The sequence below is a fragment of the Leptidea sinapis genome, chromosome 37 (genome assembly GCF_905404315.1).
Source record: "Leptidea sinapis chromosome 37, ilLepSina1.1, whole genome shotgun sequence".
NCBI classification, from domain to species: Eukaryota; Metazoa; Arthropoda; class Insecta; order Lepidoptera; family Pieridae; genus Leptidea; species Leptidea sinapis.
The window spans coordinates 1,595,002-1,610,812 of NC_066301.1; the positions used below are offsets into that span (position 1 = coordinate 1,595,002).

At 32.9% G+C, this 15,811-nt stretch overlaps 1 protein-coding gene across 3 annotated transcripts in view; it reads left to right on the forward strand.

Moving 5' to 3' along the window:
• LOC126975678 (TWiK family of potassium channels protein 12-like) overlaps positions 1 to 15,172 on the forward strand; it is a 170,122-nt gene extending 154,950 nt beyond the window's left edge. For all 3 annotated transcript variants that reach the window (XM_050823674.1, XM_050823676.1, XM_050823677.1), the window contains 2 exons: positions 12,481 to 13,267; positions 13,901 to 15,172. In XM_050823674.1, the coding sequence (XP_050679631.1) occupies positions 12,547 to 13,267; positions 13,901 to 14,709 (1,530 nt within the window). In that variant the 5' untranslated portion in view covers positions 12,481 to 12,546 and the 3' untranslated portion in view covers positions 14,710 to 15,172. The remainder of the gene's footprint in view (positions 1 to 12,480; positions 13,268 to 13,900) is intronic.
• The last annotated feature ends 639 nt before the right edge of the window (positions 15,173 to 15,811 follow it).

Here is a 15,811-nt window from a genome sequence, read left to right on the forward strand (position 1 = left end):
GTTAGATAAATATTGTTTAAGTGTCAGTCTTAGTTGTATTTAATTAATTTTAAACATTAAATAAAATTACATAGCAGACGGTAATCCTGGTTGGCTCTGCACAGGGTTTCCTAGTGAGCCATCCAGAGGAATTTAATTTAAAGGTGCCTCTTTGTTTCTGTTTTTGAGACTGAGACTGTAAATTTATACTAGGCATGAAGAACAATGTATTTTATTATAATTAATAATAAATAAATGAAATGAAATGAAGTTACTGCAGGCACTTTTAAAATAAAAATTGCCAAGTGTAGTTTAAATTTAAATTCAAACATTTCACTCACATTTTGTATGTTGAAATAACAGAAAAGCTACCGTGCTAGAGCTGATATGTACAGTCTGTGTGTGCTACGCGTTAGCAAAGTAAAGATTAGCTTTTTTACAGTGCGTTCTCGAAACGTTATGTTTATTTATTCTATCGAAATGTTGTAACTTGAACATTTGAGTATTTTTTTTAAACTATAGATAGTTCTTTGTTAATTTTCACACAATGCACAACAAGGCCAGCTAATTACAAAAGAAAAATGATAATTATTCGAACATATATGGGATGGTTCGTTAAGTTATTGCCTACTTATATTTTGATCTGGTTATTAATGAATCAGAATGTAAATGCTGTAAATAATTGCAGGATATATTTTCGGTTTTTGGTTTAATGACCGCAACGCTGAAATTAAAAATAAATCAATGTGTATAACATCGCTTTTGGGTTATAATTAATTAAGGGCTGCTAGTGAAGTTATCGTCGACATAAAACTCTAGAGACCTTAAGTGATAGCGAATGTTATTGGCATTAATAACTGCGTATGAATTAAGTTATATAAACTTTCGTGAGACATTAAAACGGCTTTACTCACGTTTTATCGGCGTGGGTACCGACTGGTTTCGCACCTTTCGGAGGTGCTTCATCAGGGTGAGTGTAATGGGTTCGCGATAACGTCTCGTCTCATACTGCGGACTGCTCGTAGTGCGCGGCTGGACAGGGCGGGGCACGCCGGTGTGAAGACGAGCACTATCACTGACACTGTGTTACTATTGGTGTCCACGGTTGCACAGAATGTACTCACAATGTCCATTACGGGATCATCGGCACTATGGGTCTTATTGCGAGATGCCTTTTGTAGTTTTGTAATTTTTTTTAACTATTCGGTACTTACACCGATAAAACGTGAGTAAAGCCGTATTAATAATTAAAATGTGTATGAATTTGTAACTAATTGTGAAAGAAAATATTATCATAAAATGTAGTTTACATTCACATAAATTTGTAACGATTATTATTTCAAGAAATCTGTATTAGAGGTTGGTGAATTTAAAAATATTGGCTTATGGAGATTTAAAAAATAACTGTATTATCCAGAGAAACTAATAATTTTATATGTGTCGCAGATAAAAAGAGTGATTTGATCATATCTCGGAGGATGTTAAAATAACAACAGGGTTTTATCATTTCTCGAAACAAATCTAGTGTTTTGACCAAATACCAGAGTTGGTTCCGTGAAATGACAAAAAGTCTTTTCTTTGGTATTTAAAAGGTTTATTCGGTAAGACTTAGACATAATTTGGTAAGAATTTAGTATCGTGTCGTATGTGGAGGGGGGTGAGAGGGGAAGAGAGAGGGAGGGAGATGTCCTCTGTCCCCTGGCTCACTCCCCCACTGTCATGAAAAGGAATGGTGCGTTTCCTGCTCTTGAAAATCAAATGAATGTCACCTAATCTGAAGACAGATAAAAGTTTCTCTAAAGGCCAAGTTTCTACTTCGCCTTTAGAGAAACTTTTATCATATTATTAAAATAAAAAACCGCGAAATGGAAGTAGGTGGAAGGGGCCATGCCCGCCATCCGCTTCCACCTAACCTGTCCAGGTCGGTATATGACGCAAGTCTGATGCACGCTTCGCTCCATTTTACATCTTAAGTTTTTCTAGTCGCGTCACTCATTGTCATTTCACGGAACCAATCCTGGAATTTGATCAAATCACTAGATTTGTTTAGAGAAATGATAAAATCGTGATGTTTTTTAAACATACTCCATGATTTGATTAAATCACTTAGGGAATTGACCAAATCTCTGTTATTATTTTTTCCCTGCCACATATACACCCCAAATATTTATTACCACACTTGTGTGGTAGTGTTAGGTAAAAAACACGCGCGTTCAATTATTTATTTTGAACGTTAAAGCGATATATAGTCACCTGTTACGAGTAAGTGTTAATACTAATTGAAAACTCCTTATAATTTTTAAATTAATATTAGTATCAAGCAGCCTGAAAATTAAAACACAAGATTCATTAACCTCCAGTAATCCACTCGTTCTACACAAGATAACATTGACTATTTGACCAACAGGAGTATCCTTCAGTTTCCAGTAAATCTATAGACATACAAGGTTTCATACAAAGACGTTGATTGGGCTCAACAACAAACAGACGCATTCTAGAAACGATGTCCATTTGGTCAAAGCGTTGGTAGTAAAACGTCTCATAATTAAGTAGGTATAATCAACTGTGTTCTGAAGTAAGCCCACTCTTTTATATAATATAAACTGTATTTGCTACATTTGTTTGTTTTATAGAGCTCAGAGCACTTAGAACTAAGATACCTTTTTAGATTAGATTTTAACGAATTTTATATTTTTTTCAGAAATGTCCAGATTGTGTTTAGAACGGATTGAAGTCATAAGTCGGCCATCTTGTCATTACGCATTCAAATAAGCTATTAAACAGGTTGAAGTCCAAGGTTTAGTCGAATAGCCGTTTGTGTGAGTTTGTCACTCTCCCCGGTAAACGAGGTTCAAATAAAAATTGAATTGGTGTTCAATTGTATATTTATAATATTATGGGCGTGGCTAATTAACTAGAAAATCGGCCTCACCGTTGTCAGTTTAAAAAAAAAGATTTAAAATATAATTTGTAGCAAACCAATAATATACTATATAATTAGATAATGCAGTTATAAACTACATATACATATTTTTTTTTCAATAAATTTGGACAACAAATATGTAATTCAAAGGAGTATAATGATTTGTTTATATAAATTATCTTGCTCCACCTTCATTAATAATTAATAATAACGTGTCTACAACCATAATTATTATTTAATAATTGTTTGTAACGTGCAATTTTATTCCAACAAAAGTAATTATCTATTGAAATACTTTCAAAGAACAAGGAAGATTTACTTCAATATCTCAAAAGGATCATTATCGAAGTCTCCAATCCTGTCTATCCCTCGTAATTGATGTCTCTTCATTCATTGATTGAAACTTGAAAAATTATTATGGAGACAGGGATCTATTTCTATTCGATTAACCCCGGGTACAGTCCAGGAAATTAACATTATTCCTTTTGAGTTTCAGAGCTTGAAATAAAAATATCCATGTAGATTCTCATCGACAAAATCAGGGGCACCATTTATTATTCAATACTGGTTTAAATCATCGTTTTTTGGAATGATAATACTTAGTCTGGCCATGAATAATGTTACAATTATACATAAACAAAATATTACATTTGAATTTGGAATCTGTCATTATTATATGATTGTTCATTGAGTTTGTAAAATGTTAGTGTACCTTTTAACAGGTACAATGAGACCTCCTCTGTTTGTGACAGAAAAAGTGGTGGCCGTCCACGTAGTTTTCATTAGTTTTTTTCTATGTTTCAGTATTTATGGTAAGACTAGATATATCATAAGATTTTCTTTGGCATAAGGCATCAAACTAAGAAAAGCCTTTATAATCTTAAAAGGTCGACATGGTCTTTAGAAATAGGTATTTCAATAGTATAAGTTAATGCGTAAGTATCCATTCCTAGTCTGTGGTATAATTATTGTGGTGTTAGTAATATTAAATAAACGCCGCGTCATCGCATGGACACCTTTGTCATGATACATTTTGGTACGGAACCTGACAGTGACGGTTTTAATAAATATTATGTTTGCTTCAAATAAATAAAGTTAAACCATTTTTATAACAGTAAAGTCGCTATGAATGGTATTCTGCATAAAAATGTTGATACATACAGACTACAGGTGAAAGACATCCAACTAAAGATATCATTACAATAATGTTTATAAATTCACAAATGTTATTAAGCAAAAACTTGACAAAAGTCGTAGATAACGAATATTGAATACGATGTCGGTACTGTACGGTCAAGGCGAGAGAAGGGCGCACTTATGAGGAGGGGGTTAAATTATAGCGAATTAAAATTTGCCGTGTTGGATTTTTTAGTAGAAGAATACAGAAAAGTACGGCAGGACCGTGGCCATATAAGGTCAATGATCTCTGCTTTCCTTCCGGGAAACAGGCGTCATTAAAACTTAATAACCTTATAAGTAGGACAATGGGGAAACATTTTTGTTACTTATCTCTAAGTAGGTAGTAAGTAAGTGTAGTTATCCATTACCTAACCAGTACCATTACAAATATATATTGTGATGGAAAAGAGACTATAAAAACAACATTCTTATATTTTATGAGCTATCACACAATTGCAACAAGCGTGCTCAATAAAATGTTTACTGCTGCTAAATAATATGAAAGTGTTTACTTATTTATACGTTTCAACGTACAAGTTGGCACGTTGAGCGAAGGAATAATATCATTTATAAATAAATGTTATTTAGGGCGAATGTAGGACGCGAATGGAGCTATCATACTTATGCTTGGTTAAACTTACCGATACTAAAATTATAATAAAATTGACTTAGTTTCGTACTTTTGTTATGAAATTAAGGGACGAGACGAGCAGGACTTTCAGTAATAGTATTTAATACGCCCTGCCTATTACAATGCAATGCCGCTCAGGATTCCTGAAAAACAAAAATTCTGTCACCTCGAGACATAAGATGTTAAGTCTCATTTGCCCAGTAATTAAACTAGCTACGGCGCCTTTCAGGCCGAAACATAATAATGGCGCCGTTGTGGTACCCATAATCTAGCCGGCATCCTGTGCAAAGGAGCCTCCCACTGGTAAAACTGGTAATGAGTGAGATTTGAATAGAAGCTTTTGTGCTACTCAAGCATATTTCGCGTTAATTTAGTGGTAGATAGTTGACGAACGCAAAAACCTATCGAAAGCATGTTTCATTTAACCACTCTCTGCAGATATCGTAAATGCAATAGCCACAACAAACACGGCCACCAAATGGGAACCACATGTTCGTTCGTTGTTGATTGACATAAGTAAATTCCATTTTATTTGAATTGATGTATTTTTTGTGTATGGTCGTTAATTTGACTGATGAAACAAAATATCTTAAAAGTGTGAGAATTTCTTTTCAGCTGCCATCAAGCACATTTACTACCCTGTTGATAGCGTCCATATAAAACATGAATTCGTAATTTTAGTAGAAAGTCGTTTAGCCCCAAATCTTTTATTTTGTTGCTTGCAGGAACTTTTTATTATACTAAATCGCCGATGCTACAGATTGAGGTTTTACGATTATCGTGAACGTTTTGAAGAATACATTCTCAACGACATTATTCGACAAACTTGCAAACTTTTATCGCCGTAGCGGGGCTGAACTCAGACCGTGATTATGTAATATTGTTGTCAGCTTGTTCCATGTACAATGAACGACGATAACAATCATGCTTTTCTGTTATAATTTATAGTTGTTATGGTTTCATTAAATGACAGAATATATTTAATGCACTAAAATAAATACTTCTTATTATTAGAACCACGAATAATTACAACATATTTCTCATTGGATGTTTGGCAAAAGACACATTTTTATAATCTCAACTCAAATTTTAATAGAAAAGACAGTTTATGTCTGATACCTTACGCATCGATTAAAGTGATCTAACTACTAACAATCGAAAGCTATCGTCAAATTTGCTTATCCCCAGTAATCAATAGGTAACGTGATTATCTTTAATATTATTTATTAGATAGCTATCCAAATGTCTATTTCAAAATGATGTGAACTGAACATTTGCCCTAGTCATTTAAAACATTGACTTATAACACTAATTTAAAGAGATCAAGTGGAATGAAACTCACTGCTTCACTTTTACAACTTTATTCATTATACATCTGTTTTCTGCGAGATCGTGCATCCAACTGTGTAGTGAGTGTATTATGTTTATCAAGCGCGTGCATTGGAGGGGATATGTATTGTCAGATTTACTTGTCAGTGTACTCAAGCTAAGAGTAAAGTATACCTTTCATAACGTAAAATACAAAACAAAAAATACATAGCGTAGTTGAAATAAAATATAGGATTAGGCTTTATACTCTAACACTAAGCTAATTCACACCATTAAGTAACCTTGAATCTTTAAATAATCCTTAATCTAATAATATGTTTGACAATAATATGATAAAGGTAAACCTTTTCACTAGACCTCTTTCAGGCAAAAAGGGCAAAAAAGGTTTACCACCTGTTCTGCCTATTGGATTTGGATATTCATTTTTAAATTAAATTACATTAGCTGAACCAATTTATTGTTAAGGAAAATAAACGATAAATAAGATAACTTCCACTTTACTAACTGACATTTTAGAAGTTAACGAGGATATGGTGGGACAGAAATATCACCAAAGCTACTAAAGTCCAGTTAGTAAGATCTCTAGTGTTTCCCATACTACTATATAGTGCCGAAACATGGACAGTCAAAGAACGAGAGAGACAAAGGATTGACGCACTAGAAATGTGGTGTTGGAGACGAATACTACGAGTATCTTGGACACAACGCCGCACAAACCTATCGATACTTGAAGAAGTTAAGGTGAAAGAAAGGCTTTCATCTATAGTCAGAGCCCGTATCCTCAGATACTTCGGACATATCACGCGACGTGGATAGCATACCATAGAGAGACTTGTTGTTCAGGGAAGGGTCAACGGCAGTAGGTCAAGAGGACGCTCCCCTATGCGCTGGACAGACCAGATCAAAGTCCTAACCAATACTCCCCTCAACATGTGCCAGAGAAGCAACATCCAGGGATAACTGGTGTAGAATCGTTCGTCGTTCGACGTGACCACGACTGCTCTGTCAAGAGTAATCCGACGAAGAAGAAAACTGTCCTTACACGCTTTACTTAGTTGAAAATAAAAATTGGTGTCGAGACACTTGGCTTCTTGATTTGATTTCAAGAAGACATATATTATGATCATAATATATACACCTCTTCGTAACGAAAGTCTTATTTTCTTGAAATCGAAATAAGTTGTAATTGTTGCAAACATAGTTATAAGTATTGTATTGTTTTGAAAGAATGTTATATCAAATAAGGATTATTATGATTTTATAAATATATCAAAACAACACACAATATCTGCCTCGAGCGGTGGTTCTAAGATCAGCTTCGATAGGACATGAGCCTTAAACAAGGAGCGAACTCCTACTTATTGGTTCATACAGCTCTTGCGTTTCCTCTCATATTCCAACAGGTAATATTGGCAGCAGTTATTATTTACTTTCAAGTGACGTGTTTGCTCGCTTGTCCATAAAGAAACAACATTGAATAAGAAAGGAATACGAGCCATCAGTCATTTTATTAGCGGCTTAATTATCTCATTAGTCAAAAACGTTTGGACATAATGCGCTATCTCTGAGTTATAGCCGAGCTAATGAAATATGAAACAGGTGGGGTAAAATGTTTCATATAATTTATATAATTAAACATACGCCCGTTGCTGTGATAAACGTGCTCATAACAGCTCCCGCGTTCACCACGTAAAATGTAAAAGGTTTGTATTCTGGGCGTAGGTAACTTCGTACGTTACGCGATTTTCGCCTCAGTTAATTCTGTGCATAGATGCTAGGTTTGCGTACATTTTAATAGTTGGCTTCTTTGTGTTCAAATTTCATTAAGTATATTATTAACTATGCCCAATTGTTATTATTTGGTACTTAAAACTTGCCTCTGATATTTATACGAAGCCGTTATTTATATTTTGAAATATAAGACTCTAAATGAATTGTAAAAAGAAACTTAAATATACTAACAATGCATGATAAATTCGCAAGTATTTCTATGTTAAATGAACAGAAATAAATATTTCACAGGTAAAATTCTTCTCATAAATTTTGGATCAGATAATTTATGAAATTTATCTTTCCAAGCACGTTCAAGGTTCACTTTCGACGTAGGTATATCTCGGTTATACGCTATGAATAAAATCCATAATATTCCTACAAAGCGCCTCATTTTCACATCTTATCAATGAAAACCGTGAAAATTGATATTTTGTTGGATTGATTATTTGAATCCTCCTAAGGGAAGATTGCTTCATAAACCACATTGGTTTAATACTGATAAAATGTGATAGTACGTAAAAATTTTACATTCCTATAAAAAATACGAAAGTGACCAAATATTTGTGTCTTTTGATCAAATATATGCTCGTTTATTCTCTATTAAAATACACAGGTGTCACCTGATGGCATGTGGTCACGGGGTCACACTCTTGGAGTGTCAACGGTTCTACATTTAGATTTAGTGCACCAATGTGCGACTTTAGAATACGGTGAAATATTAGGACAAATCTATCCTGTAGGTCTTGATAAAATTGTTTTATTCAGAATTATTTCAAGCAATTTTATCTATTTTCGGTAACACGATGATGCTCTGACAAAATTAAAACGATAGACTTTAATTTCTAAACAATATATTCAAATCGTTTTTTTAATCTTATGAATATCATCTTTACGAGATAGTATTTACTTTTAAATGGTTTTTTTTAAGGAATAGGAGGACAACGAGCATACGGGTCACCTGGTGTTAAGTGATCACCGCCGCCCACATTCTCTTGCAACACCAGAGGAATCAATCACAAGAGCGTTGCCGGCAAATAGTCTGCACCTCACTCTCGATATTTATTTAAAAGTTCTTCGTTTTATTGTCAGAATATTTTTTTTTAATTTTAGTATATTTTTATTTTATCCCAAGAAAAGTTAAATGACCAAAGTAACCAGATTTGAATGGCTTACCAATGATTGACAAGTAAATAGGTTATTATTTGATAAATATAATAATACTATATAAGATTTCAGAAACGCTGTTTACTTTGATTTCCTTTAAAAATATATTAAATAGGTTTTTTGAATTTAGTAAAGTTGCGTCTGTATATACCCTTAACCCATTCTTAAATATAAGTTATATAAGGTAGTTTTATCATAAGATGTTGATCAAATTAGAAGAAAACAATATTGCAGTTCAGAGCAGTGTGCTGTAGTAGTAGTAGTGTTCATAAGCATACATACATACATGCAATTTAAGAAAATTGTTGAAAAGGAGTCAGGAAAAGAGAGTTCCAAGAATAATACAGCTCATAGGAAAAGTTTAATGCGAGGGAATAAAATTTAAAAAATGTAAACTAAGAATTTATCTCTTCAATGTAAGAGATATAATAACTTCGTTAAACTTCGTATTTAAGCATTTCATGTTGCGACTCACAATAGCAATTCATTATTGTCCGCGATGAAGCTAAACTTGTTACATATTATGTTTATTCAATTTGGTTTTCTAGGCTCTCTACAGAATTCCATGAATCTTATGTAATTTATTCCTACCCAATATTTATTTTTATTTGGCTTTGCATTACGTTTACATGCGATGTATTTTTATGTAAATTGTGTAGAACTCTTTCGATGTCAGGCGTAAAAAGAATAACTATCACAACTAAGTATATAGAACAGATCAATGGATAACTACACAAAATTCTTTTTTATTTTTCATCTTAACATTTTATTGATAATGAAAAATATTATAGCATGTTTGTCTATTCTTATTTGTTTTTTTATATTTTTCTATTCTATTCTATTCAAATAAATATATTACATTCTATCTATTAAATTAAAAAAAAAAACGTATTATTATTAAATTTGAAATGCCCAATAAAGTGGGTTGTTAGTAGAAACTAGCTATATAGCTATTATCATATACAGTGTGTTTTTTTTAAGTGGGACAGTATGGGGAAATCCTAAAGTATAAGAGATACAGGGAAACTGTCTTAGGAAACATTAGGTACTTTTTTTGAAAAAATATTTGGTATAGTCAAAATTTTGGTCAAGTGTGAGTTGTCCCTAAAAATGATTAATTTTGATGAAAATTTTTTTTGACGTACATCTACTCAGTTTCATGAGGGGATCATTTAATTGTATGGGAAGAAAAAAATCGGGACAGCAGAAGTTAGGTAAATTTAATAAAATAATTTAACATTAAAGTAAATGTTCAAAGTGGCCTCCCTCTTGTCGAATGCAGGCACGAGCGCGTTTCAGAACACCTCTGGTAGCTTTAGACAAGGCGTTGTGATGTATGGTGTTCAAATGACAATGCAATGCGTCTTTTAACTCTTGTACCGAGTTTTAAGTATCTGCTTAAATTCGACCTTTAACCCCCAAATGTAAAAATCCAACGGTGTTAAATCGGGTAAACGTGGTAGCCATTTAATAGGGTCATTTGTGCGCATCCAGCGATCAAGAAAATGTTCATTTAAAAACTGTTTAGTAGCGATACTATTGTGGGCAGGGGCGCCGTCTTGTTGGTAGATGATATTATTCAAATTATTTAATGGAATTGCCATATCTACTAAATCCACAGCCATGTTTAATATTTCCTGATATTTTTGACTATTTAATGTTCCATGGTAAATTTTAATGGCAAAGATTTTATTATCTAATATTGCACACCAACAATTAAAGGAAAAGCGGACCTGGTTATGGGTTGCCGTAGTTCGGAAGGGGTTTGTACGTGCACAAAAATGTTTATTTTTTCTATTGTACATGCCATTGTTTGAAATATTGCATTCATCTGTCCAAATAATCCGGCTTGGAAAAGACGGGTTTCTAATCGAGCATGCTACAAACCACTGACATAATGCTAATCTCCGGTCAGTGTCTCCTGGAAGGAATGCTTGTACAAGATGACCTTCTATGTAACACTTATACTTGTAAGCCTTCAATACCTTTCGTACTGTAGATCTATGCACACCGATATTGTTAGCAGCTTCCCTCAATGAGGCTTTTGGGTAGGCTTCAAAATATCCTAAGATTGCGATAGTTGTAAATTCATTTATTACTGTGGCTCGTCTTTTCAGTTTTAGTGTAAAACAGCCTCCCTTTCTTAAATTTTTCACCAGTTTATCAAAAATTTTGCGGTTCAGTTGATCGCGGTCCGGATAACGTTCCCGATACCACTGTAACGCATTCACAGAGCTACGATAATTTACAAAATACGCTTCAATTAAATTTACTTAATGCGAGTTTGATAATTCCATGACGAAAACTTAACATAATGTTAACTTTAAACAATGAAATATCAAGTAAAATACTGTTTGTTTCAAGAAGTTCCAAATTTAAAATTTGTTTTTTTTTTAAATAAGATTTAAGGTAAGGTGCTCGCGTAAGAATACCTTAAAGTATTTTAATCCTTTTTAAACCAAATAAAGTGTTCCAAATTCAAATGTAAAACTGGAGTAGGCATTATTTTTTTTAATAAAAACCTTGCAGTGGGCAGTGGTAGGCAATTTACATGGGTTGTAATAATGAAAACGATTTCCTTAAATTTGACTAACTTCTGCTGTCCCGATTTTTTTCAATAAAATGATCCCCTCGTGAAACTGAGTAGATGTGCATCAAAAAAAAATTTCATCAAAATTAATAATTTTTAGGGACAACTCACACTTGACCAAAATTTTGACTATACCAATTTTTTTTTCACAAAAAAGTACCTAATGTTTCCTAAGACCGTTTCCCTGTATCTCTTATACTTTAGGATTTCCCCATACTGTCCCACTTAAAAAAAACACACTGTATATTATTGAACTGTTAAATTGCAAATTAAGAAGTAACATACCCAGACTTCTTGCATCGATAAAATCTTTTAGACATTATATTATTTTTACTATCTTTTTAATAGATACTAATTAATTCTTAATTAAAGTTCATTTTACCAAAGGCGAGTCTACTTTTTACTAAATCGCAACTTGGCATTTGTTAAACAACTCGTGTTGTGTAGTTGACTGGTTTCAGTCTAAAGTTGATATAAATTGGAATGCTACTGCATATTTTATCAAATTATGGTGCTGTGGTGTATTAAAAAACAATAAAATTAACAAGATTTATTTATAAACGAGGGAAGTAGACATATTAAAAATAAATGCTTCTAACACCAAAACAGTTCAAGATGGTTATCAGCCTACAAAGCAGTACTTATTATAGTATAATAAATTATCATCATCGTCATGGTTACATGTGTCAAGATTCTAATTTGTTTGGTAATAAGCAAACTCATAGGACACATTTGTAAAAATTTATGCTAAACATATCCGTTTATATCATTAATCATTCCTTTGCAAACATTTTTATTTTCTCATATTTTCCTTCCTCGTATTCCTGGGAGAACTCTGAAAAATCGCTCTCATTTAATATAAGGAAAACTGATATGAGCATCGATATAAAAACAAATCTTTTTTTTTTTCAGATTGGACTACAGTTGCGGAATAATTATGACGACACTACAAAATATAGACTATAAAACAACCTAAAAATGGATATAAACCATGTAGTATTGGACAAAGAGGCAATCAACCGTTTCGAGCAATATACATTGGCAAAGCCTCTAAACGGAGGGATCCCTCTGGACAAGTGCCAAGATGTGGACTCAACGACATCTAATAGCAGAAAGAGAACACAAACTTCTCGACAAAAAGTACTTTGTTGCTTTTGTTTTAAAACAACTAAATATAGAAGGAAACAATTTATTGTGGGAAGTCTAACTAATGGCATTATATTCTCTGTTTTATTAGCCTATACTTTTTTAGGCTCTTTTGTATTTTTATCCATCGAGGGAGGTGTTGATATGCCAGCACGTCCTAGAATTCTACCAGATAAACAAAAAATCACGTACAGAGATCAAAGTAATAACAGCAATAAAAATAAAGATGACAATTATGAATACGACAATGTTACAATATCAGCGAATTATTTTTGGGATGCAAGAAGTAAGGCTGTGGAAAATATTTGGGAAATCACTGTTTCATTAAATATATTGTATAGAGAAAATTGGACTCGATTGGCAGCCCAAGAAATTCTGAAATTTCAAAATGAATTAATGCAACGAGTCACGACTGAAATGGCGGCACAGTATGGTGTTAGCTATAAAGAAATGGCTTTAGGCGAATTTGGTGAAAACGACAGTCATAATGAAGAACACGATTGGAATTTGGCACTTGCATTTTTCTATTCGCTTACTGTACTAACAACTATAGGTAAGAAGTATTACGTAATTAATATCTAAATGTGTATTTGCTTATAAGTTACTAACTGCTTTATGTGCAGTGTTTATGCGGAGCATTTCTGCCGCAAAATATGCATTATTACTATGATGTACTGGTTTATTATTAAGATGCAGGATGAAGCGCACAGGGTGATTTGACCTGGATAGTATCGCGACAATTTAATAAAATTTTTGTTTATTTTTATATTTTCCATTTTAATATTTAGAAAAGATTCATGAATCGCAAAAAATAATATATTTCAAAATTATTATGAGATAGTAATACAGCTTGATAACAGATTATTTCTTTTTGCAATGCTTTATACAGAAAGATAGGAGTAGGTTACTGTCTATTTTCACGTAAAATAGGCGAAAGGAACACATTTAGGCGATTTTAAGCTTGAAATATTTGTCACTAAAAATATTAAGTATGTATTTCATAATTATAAATAATATATAATTTAACAAAGTGTAATATTAACAATCACTAGTAATACTAACATAGTTCATAAGAAATATTGTTACTAATACATAATATATTGTCACGAAAATAGAGTTGCTTAGAAGTCCTAAAGAGCATTTAATTATTATTAATTTTATTAATACATTTTTTTATTTTCCTCAGGATACGGCAACATTGCTCCAAGGACAGTATTAGGAAAAGCAGCTACTATTATCTATGCCTTATTTGGAATTCCTCTGACACTCTTATATCTTTCAAGTGTCGGCTCACTACTGTCAAAAATGGCTCGTAGTGTTTTTAGTAGAGCACTGTGCTGCTGCCTTTGTTCCAACTGCGGATACTGCTGCTATGATGAAAGACGAATGGCTGAAAAAGAAAGAAGAATGAAACTTAAAAGACAACAAGAAGAAATACTAAACAGTCAAAATACAAGTAAAACACCCACTGAAGAATGTTACGTACTCAAAACTGATAGTCAGAAAGATCTTTCCATAACTGAAAGGCCAACAACAAGCACAGCTAAAGATGATATCATCAGTTGGCCCGACACTGATTCAAAGCTGTCAATGCGTGGTCTAAGTATTCTAGCACCAGTTCTGTTATGCTTAACTGCCATATTTATCTACATTTCCTTAGGATCTATTGTTTTATATGAATTGGATAATATGAATTTAGTGGATGGTTTCTACTTTTGTTTTATGGCTCTGAGTACGATAGGATTTGGGAACATAATACCAGGTACACGTTTCACAATTGTCAATGGAGTGAGATATTATACAATTAATTCATCGGTTTTATGGTTTTGTTCTGTTTACACGTTAACAGGATTGGCTCTAACTGCCATGTGTTTTGGCGTAATTCACGATGAAATTATTTATAGAATAAAGTATCAACAAAAGGAATGGTCACAAAAAAGTAATATGGTCAATGACGAAGTAAAAATGAGAGATTCCTTCTATATGAATTCTTGACATATGTTCAATAAATGTAAATCAGAAAATTTGTACAGTATCATGGAAGATAGTTCAACGATTGTTGACCGTAATAGGTTAGAAAGTGACAATAGAGAAGTAGTGCTTAGTGTAGATGAGATATCATTAACCGTAGACGCGAACAGTGATTTTCCGCCACCCCCACCTGCGGAAGAAATTGTAGCAATTGTTACTAAAAAGGAAACCAAAAGTAATTTTGGTGATATGGTGGCGTATAATGTATTACCAGAAATGCTCGAACATCTTAATACTACTTAACTTACAAAAATTTTAATTGAAAATTTAATTTTAATACTTGACTTGAATAAAATGAAACCAATAAAACTTATAACCGAACATTTTAATTTATGAAATACCTAAAGGAACAAAACTAAAATTGTAAATAAAATGTACATATTTGTATATAAATGATGTCTAACATCTTTGAAAGTATATTTCTTAATTGTATAACATATAATTTTAAGTGATTTTTATGTGAATAAAATCTATGTGGATAAAATTTAATATCAAAAGTTATTAAAATAACGGTAAATACGGTAACGATATCGTTTTATTTCACCTTGTAATCACCTACTTGAGCATACAAACGTGTCACCTTATGGTGTGTGACACGTACTACGTCACTACGGTTCACACACTCTTGTAACACCAGAGAAAATACAAGAGTGTTGCCAACATTATGAAATATGGTAATAAAGGTACACTGAATTCTTTCTTCGAGAAGTCTAAAACTGTCTTTTGAAGATTTTGTTTTTTTATATAAAAATTAGGGACGAGACGAGCAGAACGTTCAGCTAATGGTAATTGATACGCCCTGCCCATTGTATTGCAATGCCGCTCAGGATTCTTGAAAAACCCCAAAAATTCTGAGTGGCACTACAACTGCGCTCATCACCATGAGACATAAAATGTCAAGTCTCATTTGTCCAGTAATTTCACTAGCTACGGCGTCCTTCGAACCGAAACACAGTGTTGCTTACACATTACTGCTTCACGGCAGAAATAGGCACCATTGTAGTACCCTGTCCAATTATTGTGGCTTATTGAATATCAGGTATTTATGGACAACTAACTTGCTTTA